The sequence below is a fragment of the Cervus canadensis genome, chromosome 17 (assembly GCF_019320065.1).
Source record: "Cervus canadensis isolate Bull #8, Minnesota chromosome 17, ASM1932006v1, whole genome shotgun sequence".
NCBI classification, from domain to species: domain Eukaryota; kingdom Metazoa; phylum Chordata; class Mammalia; order Artiodactyla; family Cervidae; genus Cervus; species Cervus canadensis.
This window is the reverse complement of record NC_057402.1, coordinates 6048141-6069746: the sequence shown is the minus strand read 5'-3', so window position 1 is coordinate 6069746 and position 21606 is coordinate 6048141. Positions and strand designations below refer to the sequence as shown.

General features: G+C 42.3%; 1 protein-coding gene across 8 annotated transcripts in view; it reads right to left on the bottom strand.

Annotated features, from left to right (window-relative positions):
• Nucleotides 1–520: 520 nt before the first annotated feature.
• The window catches only part of MARK3 (microtubule affinity regulating kinase 3), a 102172-nt gene continuing 81086 nt past the window's right edge, over nt 521–21606 (bottom strand). For 3 of the 8 annotated variants that reach the window (XM_043489296.1, XM_043489299.1, XM_043489302.1), the window contains 6 exons: nt 18728–18945; nt 15835–15938; nt 8836–9093; nt 4938–4964; nt 3643–3687; nt 521–1065 (listed from right to left, as the gene is read on the bottom strand). In XM_043489296.1, the coding sequence (XP_043345231.1) occupies nt 720–1065; nt 3643–3687; nt 4938–4964; nt 8836–9093; nt 15835–15938; nt 18728–18945 (998 nt within the window). In that variant the 3' untranslated portion in view covers nt 521–719. Of the gene's footprint in view, nt 1066–3642; nt 3688–4937; nt 4965–8835; nt 9094–9795; nt 9958–15834; nt 15939–18727; nt 18946–21606 lie in introns of all 8 variants that reach the window. The other 5 variants (XM_043489300.1, XM_043489301.1, XM_043489303.1 and 2 more) reach the window with 4 other exon arrangements.

Below are 21606 nucleotides of genomic sequence, written 5' to 3'. Positions count from 1 at the left end.
TTTCCATTTGCTTTTGTTCAAGGTGGCGGTGGAGGCAAAAACACATACTTTTAGTCACTGCCTTAATCTGAGTCTTAAATAGAGCATCAGGAGACAAAGCAAGATTTTACTGAGAAAAAGTGAATTTTTAATTATCTTGTGAATCTACTTAGAAAAACACACAAGCAATGTTCACAACTATAAATTTAAACCTTTTGCACTGAAAAAAAAAAAAAACAAAACACGAAACATCAAACACAAAACCACAGGCATGAACTGTAAACCTGTATTAATTATCAACTAGTCTTAAAAGTTAATTCTTAGTCGTAATTCAATATTTTCCTCCTTGGCAATTTTAATGTTTTAGCACCAAATAATCTCCCACAGAGGTACTCATAAAAGCTCTGGTTGCCAGTGTAAGGAGATGCTTCTGCAGCACTACGCACACGCACACCGCCCACGCTCACACCCGCAGACAGGAGGCCCGTGCAGACGGGCGTCACACGCTGACTTCAGGGCAATGGAAAGAAGACAGAGGGCACACGGGTCACACGTCTTTAATGTAGTGCATTCGTAGAAAAAAGGCCAGCTCTCGCTCCCAGGCGTGCGCTCGTCCTTATACTTTAATGTCATGATTTAGAAGATGCAGACGTTATTGCCTAAATATTATTCTATACATTTCCATCAGTGTTCAGGAAAACACTTTAAACTGCTACTTAATTTACACCATAATTACGGGGTTACAGCTTTAGCTCATTGGCAATTTTGGAAGCGATATTTTTGAAAGCTATGGACGTCCCTGATATCCGCTTAAACCGGACCCCGTTCAGAGACAGTCTTGGCAGCTTGCACACCTCCATCTCCCACTGCACGAGGTTCTCCGCGTGCCCATCGCCGTGGACACAGAAGAGTAAGAAGCGCTCTCTCTGCTCATAGTCGCAGTTATTGGCATCCAGCACTTTGCGGATTTCCCGCATCATGTCATTGGGATCCATGGAACTAGTGGTTTTCATGCTCCAGGTGAAGCGCAGGGAACGAGGTTTTGCTTCTTTGTTTTCCTCCTTTTGCTCAGCAGACACGTTGCGACTGAAATGCACAGTGGCAGGTTTATTCTTAATGGCATAGGAAACCCCACCTTCTCTATTCTAGCTAGCTCAATGCAGCGTAACAAACGACTCCTGGGTCATTCCTACAGAGGCTCACCGTTGGTAATCAGTTCCTTCTCTAAGAAGCATTCATCTATCCATTCTCCCACCACATCATAAGCCAAGACACAAAAAATCTACCTGGCTGAAAAACCTTCACCAGTCATCTGGTGAAAATTAAGAAAATAATTTGTTAAACAGAATCCTTGGGAGTCAGGCAAGGTAGAGAGCGATCTGAGCACATCTCCAAGAACCCAGCCCTTGTCATCCAGGCTGGCTGCAGGCAGCAAGGCCCACCACAGCCCTTCACAGGCCCAGCTCGGGGAGGTGGTGTTAGCACGCCAGCCTCCAGTTCTGCCCCGCCTGGCTGCTTCTCCTACCGGTTTTTAAAAACTCATCATAACCTCCACTCTCACTGTTGTTCAGGATAATCAGTGACGACGGACTTTAAAGTCACTTTCCCCGTAAATGGCCGCAGCTGCTGAACAGAGCCGGGTGGCAGGTGGGCCACTCTCTCAGATCCCTACAAAAACCTTAGCGCTTTTCCTTCTATTCTGTTCATTTAAACTTCTCAAACCTCACAGTTAAAAATAACTCTTACTACTGAAACAGGGAAGTGGCATGTTGAGACCTCTCTGCTGCTGAGCACTAAAATGACTGGTCTGAACGCAGACCGTACACACTCACAGAGCGCAGGCTGCGGTCCCAGGCGCGGCCCTCTGGGGAGCTCCAACAGGCACCTACCGGGTCTGCTCTGCAGCATGCCGTCATTACTGCCAGCAGCCGCTACTCACAGCCTCCTGTGTTTCTGGAGGTCTCAATTAGGACGGTGAATACCTAACACTCTAGATCATTAAAACCTCCCAGTGTATATATGCTAATACACTCAATCCTTTGGCAAATTCATCAGCGCTAAGGGTGGGCCATGGGTTTTACTATGTACGTAGCTCTCCCTGTCATCCACCTGCTAGTAGAATACGCAGTTTGGTTCACATCTGCCAAAACTGTTTGAAAGCTTCCTAAGTATAAAGTGCTGTTAAATATGACATAGGTTATTTTAAAAAAGCAAACGCACTCAGAGCCAGGGTCCGGGGAAGAGACTAAACCCCAGGGCCACAGCCGCAGCACAGGTGAAGCGCAGGTGGTCTGTTCGGGTCACAGAGAGGTGGAGCCCGCCTCACGGGAGGACTGAGAGAGAAGGGACGAGGGCAGGGGTGGGGAGCAGCGACTGAGGAGAGCTATGAAAAGCCCAGGGGCTTTCAACAACATGATGGAGGCGGCTTAAGCCTGCCTGCTGAGCAGAGGAAATCTAACGAAGGCAAGGAGGTACAGAAGCGCAGAATGTGTACCAAGCCCCTGATCCTCAGCACACCAGGAGGAAGGCTCTGTCCCTCCGCCTCCGACTGTGGCTGGGAAACAAACTCGGGGCAGCTAGACCTGCTCCAGGCCAGGCTGGAGTTGCCTCCTGGCTCTTGCCCCAAACTTCTACTCAGCTGAGGAGGTTGTGTGTGGGGGAACCTGGAGCTGCTGAGACCACACAGGACCTCATATGGACATGCTCGATCAGGCGAGGGGGCCATTGCAGGCTTTTATTCAGGGAAGTCATATGACCAGAGTTGTGCCTCAGGAAGAGAGTAGATGCACTAACAAGGACCTGAAACAGCACGATGGTGACCAGTATAAAAAAGGGCCCACATGGAAGAAATCTAGAGTCCTGAGCCCATCTGGTCACTCTCTCCACAGCCAAATCCATGCAGTGACAGCTGAACAAAACTTTTTGCTTTTAGCAAAACACTCAACCACATAATCATTCTTTTTTCATTTTTTTTGGCTCCACTGCATGGCTTGTGGGATCTTAGTTCCCCGAGCAGGGACTGAATTCAGGCTGTTGGCAGTGAAAGTTCAGAGTCCTAACCACTGGACCTCCTGGGAATGCCCCACATAATCGTTTTACATATATATTAAAAAAAAGACATTTAATTTAAAATGTGAAAATTCTCCTAGGGAACTCCCTGGAGGTCCAGTGGTTAGGACTCGGTACTTTTACTGCTGGGGCCAGGGTTGGAGTTCAATCCCTGTTCTGGGAACTCAGATCCCACAAGACACGTTGCAAGGCCAAAAAAGAAAAGAAAAGAAAGACATTCTCCTAAATATTCTGCTTTCCTTCCTTGAGACTAGCGCTAGACCAGGAGTCTTCACATGTCAACAGTGCTGCTATAGACTCCCAGACCTCAGGAGAGCACAGGCAGGAGGAATGGTATTTTTAGCACCCAAACACTAGCATGAACCTGGATGGGGACGGGCGGTGTGCAGGCGGCGGCGGCGGCACCGTAGCGCCCTCGCGTGGCCGCCGGGCGCCAGCAGCACACACGCTTCCTGACCATAGACTGCTGCCGCCCTAAGCAACCCCACGTGGAGCAAATCGGATATGACGCAGAATGTTGGAAAACTGTTGCCTCTGCCACAGAAATGAAGTAAATACCTATAAAATATTTTAAGTAAAAATCATTTCCCTCACCTGGAGCCCTCATATCTCCCGTTCCTCTCATATTCAGTTGGAAGCCTCAATGAATAGAATGCAGAAGCACAGAGAAGTGGGAAAGAGAAAAGAAATCTTACACACCAGTACACGACCAACCCAAATATAAAGACATTATAAAACGAACCCAAAGCACTTTCTGGTCACCTGTTGAGCTCATTACAACTTGTACTCTTGCAGGTGTGACTCAGCCAAAAACCATCCATGTGCCCACAAAGGCCATGCAGGAGGCAGGCCGCACATCTGCTTCATACACGACAGGCATTCCTGCCCAGTTCTGGAATCTGTGCACGTGCACGGCTTTCGACTGGAGTTATTCTGACTTTTTAATCACTCCCCAAAGTATGTGCTTAGTCACTCAGTCGTGTCCGACTCTTTGTGACCCTATGAACAGTAGCCCACCAGGCTCCTCTGTCCATGGGATTCTCCAGGCAAGAATACTGGAGTGGGTTGCCATTTCCGTCTCCAGCCCCTAAGTACAGTGGGTTTCCAATTAAATCATCACAGGGTGGAAAGAAGGAAGGAAGAAGGCACTCTTCCTGTGGTTTCTGACAAAGAGCCCCCGTGAATGAAGCCTCTCTGTGGCCCACTTACGGCGTCGCAGGTGACCCACGGCCTGGCCTCCGGGGAGCTGAGAGGCGTGGGCACGGCAAGGCTGCGGCGGCCGCTTTCCCTGAGGGCATGTGTCCTCAGAGTGTGAGCAACGCCCCCGGTCTCCTGACTGTCACATCACAAAACATCTACCCAATAAGAGTAATATTTACTACAGTCAGATATACTTTCTTCAGCAGTTGGTGGAAAGTGCCTTTTAGATACAATACTATTTACTCTTCAACTCTTAGCCTTTCCCAAATGCAATCCTCCATGAAATTAAAAAAGAAAACAAAAACAAAAACACAATTACCACTTACCTTTTGCATGCCTGGGGCTAATCATTAATTGCATATTGTTACTGAACATCTCATTCTTCAAACAGAAGCATGCTAAGTGTTATTAGTATGAAGACAGAATTATTTGGAGGCTAAACAATTCTATCAAAGGAAGAAAATGCACAGAGCATGCGTAGGCCTCTTGTTACATGGGTGCAACAGTCCCTTTTAAGATGCCTGACAGAGTTAATCTCTTTCTCTCCAATTTCCTTTCAAAGAAATAAGTATTTAGTTCTCAGCAGAAAGTTTAGTTTTCAACAGGGCTACAAAGCCAAACCTGATGTTAATTGCAGGAGCCATTTCGGGGTGAGGATTGAAAAAAAAATGTGTATATATAAATCCTACCTTTTGATAAACCTGAATGACATGTTTCTAAAAGAAATTAAGCCAAAAAAAAAAAATTAACAAAAATGACTTGCATAAGTTAAATAGTTATTACAGATAAAATAAAACCAGCAAGTAAAACAGGGCTCCTCTCCTACCCAGTGAACAATGAAAACAGTGACATCTGATGAAGAGTAAAATTATCACAAATAACTATGTGTCTTTTAAATAGAAATGTAAAAAAATCTGTACTAATAAGAAAAAATTTAACAGTAAATATTGACAGTATCTACAGTTAAATTTTTTAAGGTTCTTCAGATGGGTACACCTTAAGATAATAAAATCCAACATCTTGTATTAAAGAAAAACCATTTTCAACGTACTAGAAATAAAATAATATTTTTTTAAAAATAATATTTCTCAACATATCTTTGAACAAAAAATATCACCTTATACAGAAACATTAAAAATTTCATTATAAAATGTTTATCCATGAAGAGAATCAATACTTATTACAGTGGCTCGATATAAATCACTTTTTAAGGAGAGGAAAAAAAAAGTCATTGGAGATTTTTTTTTTCCCCTCCAGTTTTGATATAATTGACATACAGCACTGTAATACGTTCCTGGGAGTTTAAAATGAAGTAGACTTTTTAAAGCTTTTATACCAAAATGATAGAAAAATAAATGACAACATTGGGAGTTTCATTTTTAAGTAATACATTGAAAGAGCTCTATTTAAAAGAACTGACTCTGCTTATTAAAAAATTTAAGGAAATGTTTAGGCTGTACTGAACTGAATTTGACAAAAGAAACTTCCAACTATGGCTCAGGCCTGTGTGATGACACGATACGCATTCCTGGGTGAGCGCGTCCTGGGCTTGTCAAACTACTGACACTTCTGAATCTCAGTTCTGTGACAGCACAGAAGTACCCATGAGTATTTTGCTGAGTGACTGAATTAACAGTTTTCTTTTTGTTCTTTTATTTTTCTCTAATTTGGGATGACTTTGGCACTGCTTCAGATACCTACCAATTTGAAAAGTATATAACTACTGGAGATAAGCACCATTTACTCCATACTCAGATCAAGAGTAGTACACCTTGGAATACACACAGTAGGAAAGATGCCTGTGAAAATTGATTAAAAGGTCTTTAAGACCTATTTTCATTTCCGATTTTTCTACCTGAGAAAAGTTAAGGGGACTGCTCAGGAGTCACAGGACTGACATTAACTTGTCCTCTCACAAATTCCTTGAGGGATAAAGAGGACGACGCCTAGGGAGCACGCGGACGACCCAGGAGCACAGGGCCCCTGCGCGTCACCCGGGCTGTCCCGCCTGCAGAGGACGGGCTCTCTAAAGCGCTCACACTATCCAGCGCACAGCCAGGGGTAGAGGGTGAGCTCGGACACCAGTCCTTGTTCTGCCACGTCCCGGCAGGTCTCCCCTGTGGCATTCAAGTGCCAACACCTGAGCCTTCTGGGCATTAGCTTTGATCAGCACCATTACTAGGGGAGGCTAAGAAGATGCTGCTGGAGCAGCAAGGACTCTGACTGCCTTTAAGAATGAGCTGACGACAACAGAAGCACAGCACCACGGGAGGCTACAGGACTGCGTGCAAACTAACAGAGAGAGGACTTCCTGAAAAAACCTGGGGGAAGACGACCCTCTCTAGAGTATTTTTAACGAGGAGCCCCAGCCTTCAATTTCAATTCAAATACATAAAATAAACAATTAGGGACACTATGTAGCGGGGATCAAGGGCCCCTCCGGGAACCATGGGCCTGACTCAGCACTCTTCTCCCATAGGATCTTGAACACGTGCCTTATTCTCTCTGAATCTTACCTCCAGTTTCTTCTATAAAACTGGGATAATGTGCACTCCACAGGGTAGACTGTGGAGATTCAATGTGTGTGTGAGGGAGAATGTATGTATGCATACATAGCTATATAAAACAAGTATCTCCATATCGATAAATGCACAGACATCTATTTGTTAGCACATAGTAAGCATTTGATGTATTGCGGCTGATATTACTTTTATCAGTGATAGAATTAAGAAGACAAAAGAAAAAGAACACAAAGGAGACAAATAAATGCAAGGATTTTAATGATGTGCAAGGCTTTATTTAAAGAGCCCATCTGAGACCAAAGCCTAAGGACACAAAGCTGCTCATCCTGTGACTGGAGCCTAGACAGACCTGACTGCCACACCCCGCCTCCGCGCTCGGGGACCAGAAGGCAAAATACCAGTTGATACTAAGCAGCCTAGTCTCCAAGGAATGAGCTGAGGCACAGGGAGGCTTGGGATAGCCCCCGGAATGACCCTGAAAGGAGGCAATGCATTATTCTGGGGTCACCAGACTCTCCTTGGGTTGAACTCATTGTCTCTCCTGTGGTCACAAATGGGTGACCTGAATCTGGCAAGGCCCCTTGGACCACTCTGCTCTTTAGCCCATCCTGGAATGGGAGGTCTCAGCAAAAGGGCTAAGAAGAGAATAGGAGGGTAGACCAGAAACTTTTTACTCCTCTGATCTCTAGTCAATTGCCAGTGGGTATGAGACGTCCTCCTTAATTTGGTATTCAACATCCTGACAATGAAGAGATAATCTGGGGAAAGACAGCTTAATGTGACTTGTCTGAATTATTTTTTATTTTTGATGTGGACCATTTTTAAAGTCTTTACTGAATTTGTTACTATGTTTTTTGTCTCTCAATTTGTGTTTTTGGCCCTGAGGCATGTGGGGTCTTAGTTCCCCAACCAGGGATTGACCTCTCACCCCCTGCTTTGGAAGGTAAAGTCTTAATCACTGGACTGGCAGGGAAGTCCCGTTTTGTCTAAGTTTTAGATGGTTGATTTAAAATAACATTACTGGAGGCATTAAGGAGACTGCCAAGTGATGCCCAGCTTACAGTTAAGTAACACAGATGGAATGGAACAGATCAGCAGGATAATGCACCACAGGGAGTGCAGAGAAATGAGGAGGAGTGAGGAGGGCATCTATCATTTCAGACTCTGGGAAGGCCCCATCACTGTCCTGTGAGGGTCTCTAAGAGGCACATCTGCAGAACACCTGGAGAAAAGACTACTGCACAGAGAGGCTCAAGTACAAAGAACTTCCTCCAGTACCCCAGAACTGCAGGGGCTTGGAGGCTTCCTGCGAGTGGTCCTGGCTAAAGGTGCCTTCGCTTACTTGCTAACAGTGTACAGTGGTACCTTGTCTCTTTCCTCTGGTAGCAGCCAATGTTTCTAGGCTTAGCAACCTCTAGACTAGATTCTGCAAGTAAAGTACCTTAGAGATTCCCCAAGGCCCCAGCTGACAGTCAACTGGACAAACAAAAGATTTTATACATCACCAGATACTAGCTTCTTCCTGGGAATAAAGCAGGGATTTTATCTCCAAAACTATACAATGTAAGAATGCTATCTGTTCTCATTATACCTTAGGCCGACAGAGAGAAGAATGTCAAGATTTAAGCTGTAAGAAATGCAGTGCTCCTCCATGACACTGGCATGAAACGAGAGGAGAGGCACCGTGTCTACGGGTGGTCACACCCCACAGTCCTCCTCAGTGGCAGCCTGCAGGGCACCCGCCGCTGCACAATACCACACCTGGGGTCTTGCTAAATGCAATGCACACACCATGTGGAGAAGTGTATGACTAACAGAAATGGTAATTAAGGAACAACAATTTCCCAAGCGCTAGAGAACTTTCAGTGTTGTGAAAGGACTCTGGGCTCTATAATTTCTCTTCTAAAAGGTTTCAGAAGTACAGAATGAGATATACAAACCAGACAAATGTGAGCTAAAGAAAGAATGAAAAGCATCTGTGCAGTGGCTTCACATAATGGGGGGTAAACACTTCTCCTTTTGCCCTTATGTTTGCTCCAACCAACCAGCACCACCTGCCACTTACCTCCTTGTGAGTTTGGAAGTTAATTTACTAAAAAGATTAGTGGAGCCTCGGCTTCGAGTCTGCGACAATGGTGTGGCTTCATGGGACAGGCTGGGTGAGGCAGGTGGGCCGTTGTACGTGGCAGTGCGCCGCTCCCGGGGCTGACCGTGGAAAGTGCTGCGGCTGGCAGTGCCTCTTGGGAATCGGGTTCGATCTGGGGTGGTGGTGCTGCTGACACTGTGTGTTGAAGCAACTGGAGCTCTCTGGTCAGGAACAGTGCTAGGAGATCAGCAAATGACAGATTCTTAGAGCTTCGATCACAAAATCCTGGCTTCGTAGCAAACATGGCACACAAACACTTATAGTCATGATATACCTTTGATATAGAGTAGAGATAACCAGTATATAAATCCAGATCCAAGGGGTATTTTATAGGACTTAAGAGCAAAAGGTAAGTTAAACGGCAAAGGGCACCAAAGGAATAGTACACAGTGAAACAACACCTTTGGAGCTGAAGGGAACGATACACACATATTTTCAAGGACAAGATTAATGAGAGGAAATTCTAGAACAGAGAACAGCTAACTCAAGCTTCTTTTCCTTTGCGTCCCTCTCAAATTGCTTACATGCAGAGAACCCTGCCAATACAAAAAAAACAAAGGCTATGCAGGTGAAACTGAAGAATAGGCAACTAAAAAGTTTCGGAAGCACAAAAATGGCATAAGTATTGTAAAATTCCACATGCTGAAAGCAACTTGGAGAGAAAGGGGAATTTCTTACATCCTTTATAGTATGAAGAGGCATGAAGATACAAAGATGACCAGGGACACCATGAGACAGGATGCGCTGAACTAAAACCACACACAGGAAGGACACTTTGTGGACAACTGGAACAAAACCTTAAGACTATAATATCCACAGCACAAAATTAAGAAGCAGTGGGTACACATTAGTTTCACAAGGAATGTGCATTTTTCTTACATAGCCTTGAAGTTATCTCCTTCACTGTCTATTGGAGGTAACATCATCTTGGGGTGCCCAGAGGCTGACATGGACATCGACTTCTGATGTCTCAGCCGACAGGTGGAAGATGTCTTACAAACAGAGGCAGGGCTAGCTGCGTAAGCGAACATTTCTGTCAGGCTGGGAGGGGGTTTGGGTTCAGGCAGAGGCAGAAACAACAGTATGATGGACCAGTGACAAAAAGAGCAACCTGTTGTTCAAAGCACATTACCTTCCTCCCCAAACCATCTCATTTCTGTCAAAGAACAAAAATCTCTTAAACTCGTTTTGGGGATTCTGGAGTAATTGCTAATCTGTATCTGCTTTTTAAAAATGAGTAATTTTTTAAAGTTTATTAGCTTTAAAGAAAAGAAAGTAACACTGTACATGTTTGAATATTTATGTGAGAGTGATGAAGATCTCCGAGCTATGTGTAAAATAAAGCTTATCTCCATTCAAATCAAAGCGAATATGTAATACGTCCGCTGCGCTCTCAACCTGTTCCCAAAGCACAGTGGCATACATTAAATGGACTAGAAAAACTACGGCTGTAGTAGTAACTAGTTGTACTTATCAAAGTATCCTATGTTATCAAACCATCCCTACTCAAAGCACACTGACTTCTTTATAAAAAACGATCACAATTCTTAAGAGGTCAACAAAGCCCCCTTTTTTCAAGGTGGGAAAACTAATAAGAGCAAATTAACCATTTACAGACAGAGAAAGAGAGACACAGTGACCACACACCTGCACAGCTAGCTACAGGACACAGCGACCTAGGGCTTTTCTCATTCTTAATGCCAGCTCAGCCATCATGTCCGTGGAATTTCAAAGGGAGCAGTTAAGGACAATCAGGGATTTAGAATTCTGACCATACTCTTTCAGTGTCTCTCTGCAGAAATCCTCTCAAAGCCTGAAACTTAGAAACCATCAGGTTTTTTCCTTCACGTCTGACATACAGAGCAGCTGGGTCACCCTGTTGGTGTCACAACTCCTCACAGCACTTCACTGGGCCCCACACCTCCACACCCGAGGGTCTCTGGGCAGAACTTCATCTCTCTTCCAAGCCCAGACCTCAGCCACCTGTCTTCATTGTTCTCCACAGTCACACTTTCCAGTCGGTCCACCATACAGCTGTGAACTTCCTAAAACACACACCTGACTTCGTCCTTGTCGCTTGTCTGCTTTTAACCTTGCAAAAGCACACAGCATCTTCAGGATAAAGTTCAGACTCCTCATCCTGGTACCCGAGCCGCATCCTCAGGAGCCCGTCTGGCTGCGCCCCTGGCACCTCTTCAGGCTTGACCTTCCACTGTCACTTCCCGGAAATTGAATTTCTGGCCCATCTGATGACCTGCCGTCTCTTGGTCATGCATCAGGTCAAAGAACTTTTGCAGGAGCTAGTTTCTGTGTCTGGAGAGCTGACATCTTTCTCTTTTCATCAGAATTTCACCTCCGAGGTTACCCCCGCCGTGAAGGCGTCACCAGTGCCCTCTCTCACCCACAGTTACCCCTTTCCCTCTGTGTGTTCAGTGACGGCACCTGCTTCGCACGCCCCACTGTGCTGCAGTGGCCCCCGTCTGCTTGTGTGCTCTGGAAACACGGCCTGCAGCCTCAATGGGACCCCACACTGTATGTGCAAGACTATGTGGACAGTTACTTTGTGGTCAGCAGTATGCCTCACTTAGAGCAGGTGCTTAAGAATATTCAGTAACTGAAAAGGCACGTTAATGAGGTGAGCCACTGGAATTCCAGCAGTCCCAATATGAAGGAGACAGGTCTGTATAATAAACTACTCAAGAAGATCTGCTTGCCCCTCTATCTTTGACAATCCTGCCCTCTGACTTGGGTGAGTGTGACTTTAATACAGTCACAGAACTGTACAATCACCTTATGAAGATAAAAATGGATTCACTTTTTTGTTTCTGACATTTTTTTTTTCCTTTGGCAGCTGAATTCTGTTTTGGGAGAAATAGGCTCTTGGTCTCCATCTCCCCATGTCACTGACTCCCCGCTGGATTTTCCCACTATCCTGGCCAGTGACAGATTTAGAGATGGGCAGGCCACAGCCAAACCAACACTGCCCCAGGGCTTCTGCTTGAGCAGAGCTGAGTGTGGGACATCAAGGCTGATGTCACCGAGCCCACCAAGGAACTCCTGAAGAAGCAGCAGAATTAGGAGACAAATCCTGACTCTATCCCTGGACTTTTTCAGTTACAAGAATTCACAGATGCCCTTTAATTTAAATTTGTTTGGACTGATTTTCTGTCACCCCAACATAAGAGTCTTAAATGATTCAACTATTTGAAGAAAGGCTTTGTTGTCTTCAATATGCACATACAGACATACATACACATAGACACATACACTTTTACTTTACTAAGTTACAGATAAATAACTTTACCAGCTGAGCCACCAGGGAAGTCCTACAGATAAATGCAACTGTCCTTTGTGCTCTATTATCTGTTCAGAGCAGGTCAAGGATCAACATGCTTTATTCCCCTGCCCAGCAGCTGACATTCTCTTGCCCAAATTAGGACCTAGGATTAGTAAGTGCATTAAAAAAAAAGCAGGGGAAGAAGAGGTGGTAGGGGTTACCTGGCATGTTCCCTGGAGAATATATAAATGGACCCAAAGACTCAGATGAGGAAATGGCTTTTAGTCAGAATCCTGAACAGGGAGAGGCTCAGTCTGTTCGCCCTGAGCTATCCCCCTGGCTGGAGGGCGCAGGCAAGACTATGTGAACAGGTACTTTGCAGCAAAAAACTGACCCTCCTCAGAGTCAGAGACCCTTTTAAAAAGGAAGTGCAAATTGATATATTCATTATAAATTATTCAATTTTTGGCATAATCTTACAAGCAATGAAAAGAATTATTTCTCTAGAAATTTAATCGTGTCATATCACGAGTTCCACAAAGGAAGCAACAAAACAGATTTTTTTTTTTTAAACTCTCAAAGCAGGCCTAGGACCTCAATTTAGGAATCAGTAAACTCAAGAAATGTTTGTGAATTTCATGTTTGTACAAACTCACAAAAGTTCTATTTACAACAAACAATCCCAACTCACAATGGGCTGCATCAAGTTGGTTGTTGTGAAAGCTGGACAAAATTTTTTCCTCAGAAATGTGGTAAATAGGATGGTTATAGTCCACAGACTATCCCACAAAAATTTACACAAACAAAACAGTAGTTGCATCATATTTTTAGCAGTTCTGGGTCCAAGGAAAAAAATCATTATTTAAACCTTAACTTAAAGAAATAGCACTGTTTCTTAAAATTAAAATTGTGTGATGTTCCTACTGATCTTTTGTCTTTATATCTAAATATGTCTGATATGACTTTTATTCTGTATTGGAACATTCTAATATGAAACATTTTGGCTGCTGATGCAAAGCATACTCAGTGATTGGGCAAAAGCAGAATTAAAAATATAATCCAAAGATACATGTGGTAACTGTGACAAAACCTTTTTTGTTCATCTAATTTTTATTAGCCGTGATCATTCTTATGTTGGGATTCCGTAACAACACTCACATATTTAAGAAAAAAGTCGAACATACTAAAGGCTAAAATAGGAATTCATGTCTTTCTTCCAGAAGTTAACATAGATCCAGGCATCCTGTACCTCACTAGTATTTTAGTCAAAGAATAAGATATGTGTGTGTGTGTATCTATAGGAGAGGAAAAAGCAACAATCTGCCAAAGACGTCATCTGTGCACAGAGAAGGCTCTGTGAATAATTTATCACTCAAGCATCTATTTTAAGGGTGAAAAAGTCATCACATTTAATGTCTTCCTTAACTGAAAGTAAAAAAAAAAAATATGACGACTAGTGTGGCACTCAAACCTCCAATATTTTTCCATAATTTTTCAATTCATTTATAAGATACAAAACCAAAATCCAGGTATTATTAAAGTTATGTGCCTCGTTTTGTGTGGCAGGAGGCTGTTTAACTAAAGATAAAGACAATACTTTCAGAAGGAGAGCACTTAAATAACTGATGCCAACAGAGCAACGAGGCCCAGGTGGGGATAAAGAGGGGGCAGCCCCACTGAGGAAGGTATCTGTAGGCAGAAACCAGGTAATGACTCCAAAGAAATCAAGAGCATTCTTAAAACTGTTTCTAAAGAGTGGACTGTGTGGCCGCAGGAGAGGAGAGCTAGGAGCTACGCGCACAGACACAAACTGAGGGAGCAGAGAGATGGCGGTCTGAACAGCCTTGCAAAGAAAAGTCTGACTCTGTACCTCAGAGAACCGTGTATTCTAAAGTTCAAGAGGAATCTGAGAGAACAGTTCAATAATTTAGAAGAATTTTTAAAAAACAACAGTCATGAAAACAACATTCTTCTCGTTCTACAGATTAAAATTCTTAACAGAAAAAAAAAATAAAATAAAAATAAAATTCTTAACAGAAATGTCTGGGAACTCCCTGGTGATCCAGGGGTTAGGCCTTGGTGCTTTCACTGCAGGGACCCAGGATCAATCCCTGGTCAGGGAACTAAGAATTAAGATCCTGTGGAGCCAAAAGAAAAAGAAAGAAACTTCTAACTAAGTCTTCTATTGGTGTCTCCTACTCAGTCACCTGAACTATAAGCAATTTGATATATTTGAGAAAGCAACTGCAATAAAAGAAAATTTACCAAACAACAGACTACTATTAAAAAAATAAACATACCAATCATAAATCCGTTAAGTTATCTAGCCCAGTGGCTCTACTCACGTTATTAGGAGAGAACAAGCATAGACAAGATTCAAAGACAGAATACCAAGATGTAAATATTTCTAAAAAGTCACTGAAAAAAATGAATGAATGTAACCTCACAGAACCAGCTTCTCCCTTCATGTCAATTCGAACATAAGTGGCCTGTGGAAGAGGGGAATGACAAAATAGTCTGGTTTAAAGGATGAAAAATGACAGAATTTTTGTTTATAGGTTGTTATAGAAGTTAGTGATCAAACATTTCATTTGACTGGTGAAATCTAAGGGAACAGAAACTTTAGAGTGTCATTTCAGAAAAAGCAAAGGTCAGAAAAGAAGAAAAACAATTTTGATGCTACACATGAGAATGTGCTGTGACCAAATAATGTTCAAGTTGAGAGGCCAGGAGACAATGAAAGATGATGTGAATTTATTTTATGGATTTCTATTTCAGAACTTTTCTGCTCACTTTACCTCATCATTCTGAATTTAGTTTTATACTACTCTTCCAAAACAAAAGAAGGAAAACCAGGCCCATTTGAGAAATATTTTCTATACAGAATATATTTAACTACTCTACCAAGCCAACTTTTTCTTCTCTTTTCTCTCTATCCAAACTGAACTCTACTGTATGGTTTCTGGATCTACTTAATCCCACTTTTCTAGTTCTTATTTTGAAACCCCTAGAAAAGGGTCTGTATGATCTGATTCCTTACTGATATATTACTGTTAGTATTTAAAAATCATGTTTATTCAATGTAAGATTTCCTCTCTACCAGATTAAAATCATTGAGAAGACTGAACTTTCCATTTCTCTGGATATTCAAGGTGAAGACCACCTTTAAAGTGTTTTGTCTGCCCAGCCCTTCTGGCACAATGCTGACCTATAACTGATGGCCCACCCACCCCATCTGGGGCTCCACGTCCCTGAGGCGTGGCTCCCCGTCTCAGGTCATCATCCTTCCCCGCTTCCAGTCTTGGTTCAAGATATCCACATGCACAAAGCAATCTCCATTTCCCTGTTCATAATTCTACAATTAAAGCATAGCTTACCACCTATTTCATCTGGGAAAGCTCTCTGGTTTAACTCAACCCTTCCAATCATCACACCCAGCCGGCCAAGAGAATAAGCTCTGGACCAGGAGAGGAATTTGGAATTCTAGGATCTCACTAGAACTGCATTTAAATTTAACTTACCATTAGAGAATACTTACCACTATTATTTGAATTTTGATTATAAAAATTAAGAAGTAAATATCATCCTTCCATTTCTTTTGGGAAAAACACATTTTCTTGCAAACAGGTAAGATTTCATACCTGTTTTCTTTGCCATTCTGAATTACTGAATGTCTATCAGCTGTGGTTCTTTCACTGCAAACGTAAGTATTCCGTCGCGTCATTCCACCAGATGCCGTATTACTCTATTAAAAAAAAGGGCATTTTGGTCTTAAACAATTTAGTAAGTATAATACAGCAGGGAAAAAAAATCCCATTTAAATAAACATGAGTACTTAGTCTTTAAATAAACCTGAATTATTAACAGGCCTCCCAGGTGGCTCAGTGGTAAAAAACCCACGTGCCAATGCAGGAGATGCGGGCTTGAGAAGGTCCCGGGAGGAGGAAGTGGCAACCCGCTCCAGTGTTCTTGCTAGGGAAATCCCATGGACGGAGGAGCCTGAAGGGCTACAGTCCAAGGGGTCACAGAAGAGCCGGACATGACTTAGCGACTAAAGAACAACAAAGTATTAACAGCACTGGGCACTAGATCAGCAAAGACGACGAAGGCAGCAACCTCTATCCTCTTTCCTACCGTCCAGTATTTCTGCAACAACGAAAAATGACTATGGCAAAGTGACTTTGAAAAGCTGGCTACAATAATCTATAAAGTAATAACTCATGGATTATTTAAAATGAAGCAGGAAGACAGAGAAATTCACTTTTTAAAAGGTAACAATTTCAAACTGAAACATTAAAAAGCAAGGATTATGAGGTAAATATACAAATGAAACAAAAATAAAAAATATCAGAATTAAAACTGCAAAACTATTAGCAAAAAAATAAAAAATAAATATAACAGATAAATCTGCATAATCTTGGATTTGACAAGAGATTCTGATATGTCACACACAGGGCAAAGGACAGAACAGACATTTTTCCAACGAAGGCATACTAACGGCCAATAAACGTGTGAAAAGATGCTGAATACCACTGGCCATTTAGCAAATGCAAGTCAAATCCACAATGAGATACCACTTCACATCCACTAGGAGAGCTACAATTGAAAAAAAAAAAAGCTAGAAAACAACAAATGGGGCAAGAATGTGGAGAAACGAGGACGTGACTCCGTAAGGATGTGAAGGAGTCAGCTGTGGTGCGCACGCTGGTGCACGAACGCTCACAGCAGCACTGTTCACAGCAACCAAAGGGGACGCGCTGGATGCCCACCGACAGGCACGGAGACAGACTGCGGCGTGTAAAAAGGGATTAATTCACCCAACAGCTTGGATGAAACCTGGAAATACTATGGTGAGTGAAAGAAGTCAGACACAAAAGGCTATGTAAGTGCACGTATATGAAATGTCCAGGAGAGGCAAATCTACTGGGAGAGAATGAGGTTAGTGGCTGCAGGGGCTGGGGAAGGGAGGACTGGGGAGGAACTTCTTAATGAACACAGGGCGTTCTGTGGTGTTTGGGAACTAGAGAGGTAGAGGCTGCACATGCACTAGATGTGCTGAATAAATGCTTCAAATGGTTAACTGTATGTACGTGAACTTCACATCAATTTTTAAAAGTTAATACTTTCAAAATTAAAAAAAAAAAAAAAAAGGAGAAATGAAAGTCACAGCACAACTTTTATCAGATAATTTCAAGAAAAGATTAAAAGCAGCCACCTTTACCAGAGCATGAGCAGGTCACATATAAGGAAACTCTGAAGACAAATGGGAGAAAATTAAAGCAACATACTTTTTTCCTTTATAAATAAATATGAGTGGCTAATAATGCTTGGGATATATTTTCAAAAGGGGGATGTGCTGATGAGTAGAGCCAAGGAATAGAAGTTATGAAGGCAAGGAACAAGTTTCTTTAAGGCTGGATTTAAACTGCAGGGCTATGGAATGACGACTGAAGTCGAAATAAAAAGCCTTTCCACACAGCGTTTATTCTGAAGAAGCACAAGGTCAGTGGACAGAGCAGACAAGACTCTTCGGGCTCCTGTGTAAGCCCTTCCCCAGAACAGGACAAGGGAGCTGTGCCTTCACAAAGTGCTGCCTCCTGACTCTGGGTCTCTTTAGGGTTGAAGGAGGCTGTGTCACTGTTAACTTTCAGGGAAAATGTGATTACAGAATATCCTTAAAATTGTTCATTCTCTGCAAATTCTTATCAAAATTACTTTTGGGGTCTTCCAATTATAAAATAAATAAGTCATGGGGATGCAATATACAGCGTGGTGACTATAGTTAGTAATACTGTATTGTATATTTGGAAGTTGCTAAGAGAGTAAACCTAAGAAGTTCTCATCACAAGTAAAAAAAAATTCTGTACAGTGCTAAGAGGAGTGATTATTTTTTTAGCTCAGAGAGAACACATTTCAATCCATGAAAAGTTTCTGAAACTGAACAGATTCAATTTAACAAACACTACCTACTCTCTAGGGAGATTTTGTTAAGCGCAGGAATTAGGAGATTTAGGTCAGTAGTGTAATTTTGGACAATTACCTAACTTTTCTTCAATTTCTTCACCTTGAGATTTAGCTGATACATGGAAAAGCACTCGGCAGGGTCCCTGGCACAATGTTAGGACTCAGTCAATACTCTGTATCGACAGAGCCCTTTGACATGCGGGGCAAACACCATGTTCCTGCCTTGCAGTTAGACCTCACAGTGCCCTGGACAGAATCTGTCAGGCTGTGTGTGACCACCTGTCTGCACTGTCACCACTGGTTTTATTTATTTTCTGTCAGACTATGCGGTCTTTCCATCTCTCAGACGTTTTTGGAATAACTAGAAACAGCCCTTGACATGAAGGATCTCATCCAGTGGGATGGAGTGCAATAAGAAACACCAGCAACAGAGCTGGTGATCCCAACAGGGTGACAACATACACAGGGGCCCAGGAGCAGGGCTTTGTAGGCACATAAGAACAGAGGAGCAAAATGCGGTGTCATTTCAATCCTGCAATCCTAGGCAGGCTCCAGAGCGCAACAACTTACACTAGGGACAGTGGAGCTCTTCTTCCGTTCAGGGATATCCGCCTTGTTAGGGTTACTTGCGTTCCCAAGCATGGGACTAGCTGGAGCAATCCCCTTTCCTCCAACAACACTGGCCCCTGGTTTCCGGGAGGGAACTCCGTCTTCTTTGAGGTCACTGTCTGCAGTGCTGGTCTGACTCCTTTTTGGATATGCCACAACTGAAGGAATAGCTGGTCCAGCTAAAATAAAGAAATCACGTTTTAAAAGTCAGAATATTTTATATTCTGAATATTTTTCAAGTTTTATATTTTATCTTATGAAAATAAACTTTATAAGATGATCCAAGATTTCTGTTCATCTAATATAAAACAGTGAAATCTTCTAAGATGATTCCTATTCACATATGCTTTCCCTATGCAATGAATTCAATTTTAAAATTTTACTTACTAGTCCCCAACTTTCTAAAAGTGTTTTTTTTTTTTTAATTAGTAAGCTTATATAGTTGTCCTGAAACATCTTCACAGGGTGTTCCTGGACAGATAAGTATGCACACACATCATGCAGAATAACTGCTTCACCTGGTACATCTGAGTGAATCTCATCCTTTTTGTACAAGAGATGCCTTCACCTTTTGGAAAAGAACAGTACAGATTTACAGGCCATTTCTTTTGACACTTTATCTTGCATCTTTTTTAAAGCACTCATACTCTTCTGGATAAACAGGAATTTGAGTAGATGAGGAAAGGCAGTACAAGCAGAGGAAAGCATGTTCCTCACACAAGTGACTGAGAGGACATGGGGGGCGGGGTGCTGCAGCTCACATCTGCTCCCAGGAGGGTGCTTAGGGACATCCCGGGCGGCAAATAACTGATGTCTTGCAAGAAATCATCTAGAGACTGTGATGACACAGGAGATCTGGAGTTCAAAAAATTTTGGAAATGAACAAGATAACTTGCATGTTCATTATATATAACGTCCAGTGGTAATCTTAAGAAACAGCACCAAATGCTCAACATTTATGTTGAGAAAAGATTTTATATACTTGGGTCTATTAAAAAAATGGATGGAAGGGGAAGGGAGGGACAATGAGTTTGAGTCGTAGTCCTATGACTATACATACAGAATGGGTAAAAAAACAAGGTCTTACTGTATAGCACAGTGAACTATATTCAATATCTTGAGATAAACCATAATGGAAAAGAGTATAAAAAAGAGTGTATATTTATGTATAATTGAGTGACTCTGCTGTATAGCAGAAATTAACACAACACTGCAAATCAACTATATTTCAATAGAAAAATAAATCAATAAAAAAATAGGATGAAGTGGGATACAGAAAAGCTACTTCTTGGACAATAATCTAAATGGTAAACCTAGAGAATTCCCTGGTGGTCCAGTGGTTAGGACACTGCACTTTCACTGCCAAGGACTCGGGTTCTATTCCTGGGTGGGGAACTAAGATCCCGCAAGACACTCAGTGTGACCAATAAATAATAACTATATAAACAGTAAATCTATTTGGAAAGGAATTAAAAATGAACAGATTTGATTTCATTTATGGGACGAGAACAATTAAGCTCCCAGTCTGGCAATTTTAACATATAAAACAAAGAACCAGCCAAACGTAGGATGATGCTACCCTTAACACTTAGTTTTTATTCTATCATGATACATCCAATGACATTCTAAAACTATATCAATTTGTTTTGAACATCTATTATTTTGATTAAGAGGGTAATTTTTCCCCTTCATTTTAGGATTTGAGATTGTGCGTGGAGACGGCTGTTGACACAGCCCACTGACCTCGTTCCTTCAGACCGCCCCAGTTTCACGTGCGCTGTGTGCAGTGTATTCAGTTCTACACACTTTAATCACATGTACAGATTCATGTGCTCACCCTCTGCCAAGACACACAACAGTTCTGCCTCAAGGGTTTTGAGGCTGACCCTTCACAACCACCTCTATTGCGCAAGTCCCTTTCCTAAATCCTGGCCCATCTGTTCTCACCTCTGTAATTCCCTCATTTCAAGAATGTTATGTGAATAGTCAATGTAACCTTCTGAGATTGTTTTCCCCTACTCAGTATAACTCTCCCAAGATCCATCTAAATTGTTGTATTTATCAACAATCTGCTCCTTTTCATTGCTAAGGAGTGTTCCATGGTGTGTTCCATATCACACAAAAAAGTGACTGTTCTTTTTTATCTTTTAGGGGTGGAGGGGGGTGCACTGCGCAGCTTTCCAGATCTTAGTTCCCTAACCAGGAAGTGAATTTGGGCCATGAAAAGTGCCTAGAGTCTTAACTAACCACTGGACCACCAGAGAATTCCCCCAAATATGACTTTTATGTAGTCAAATTTGTTAAGTCTTTTCTTTTGTGGCTTTTAGTGTTTGGGGCCATAGTTAAAAAGACCTTAACAAGTCCAAATTACAAAGAAATTATCTCATTTTTTTCTTTTAACATTTTTCTGGTTTCTGTTTATTTATTTACATCTTTATTTCAATTGGAATCCAACCTTGTATAGGATATGAAAAATGGATGCAGTTTTTTTTTTTCCTGATCACTACCAACTACCCCAATACCATTTATTAATAGAATAGTGAGGCTTCAGCCTTTTTTTGAAACAAAAAAATAAAAGAATCCCTTACAAATCTGATGAAGAGCTCCCTTCAGAAGAAAAAATATACACACAGCAGCAGGGTGGGGGGGTGATCACACGTGGGACCCAAATGAAGAAACACAAAGAAAAATTGTTACAGTTTTACAGAGGCAGGCATCTGTAAGCCAGTGGCATTGAGAGCTAGAGGACCAGATGAGAGATGAGGGTGGGAGGCTGAGCTACGGCTGGACTGGCCACAATCTGTCTGCCGCACCTGGCACCAAGTGGATGTGCTTTATTA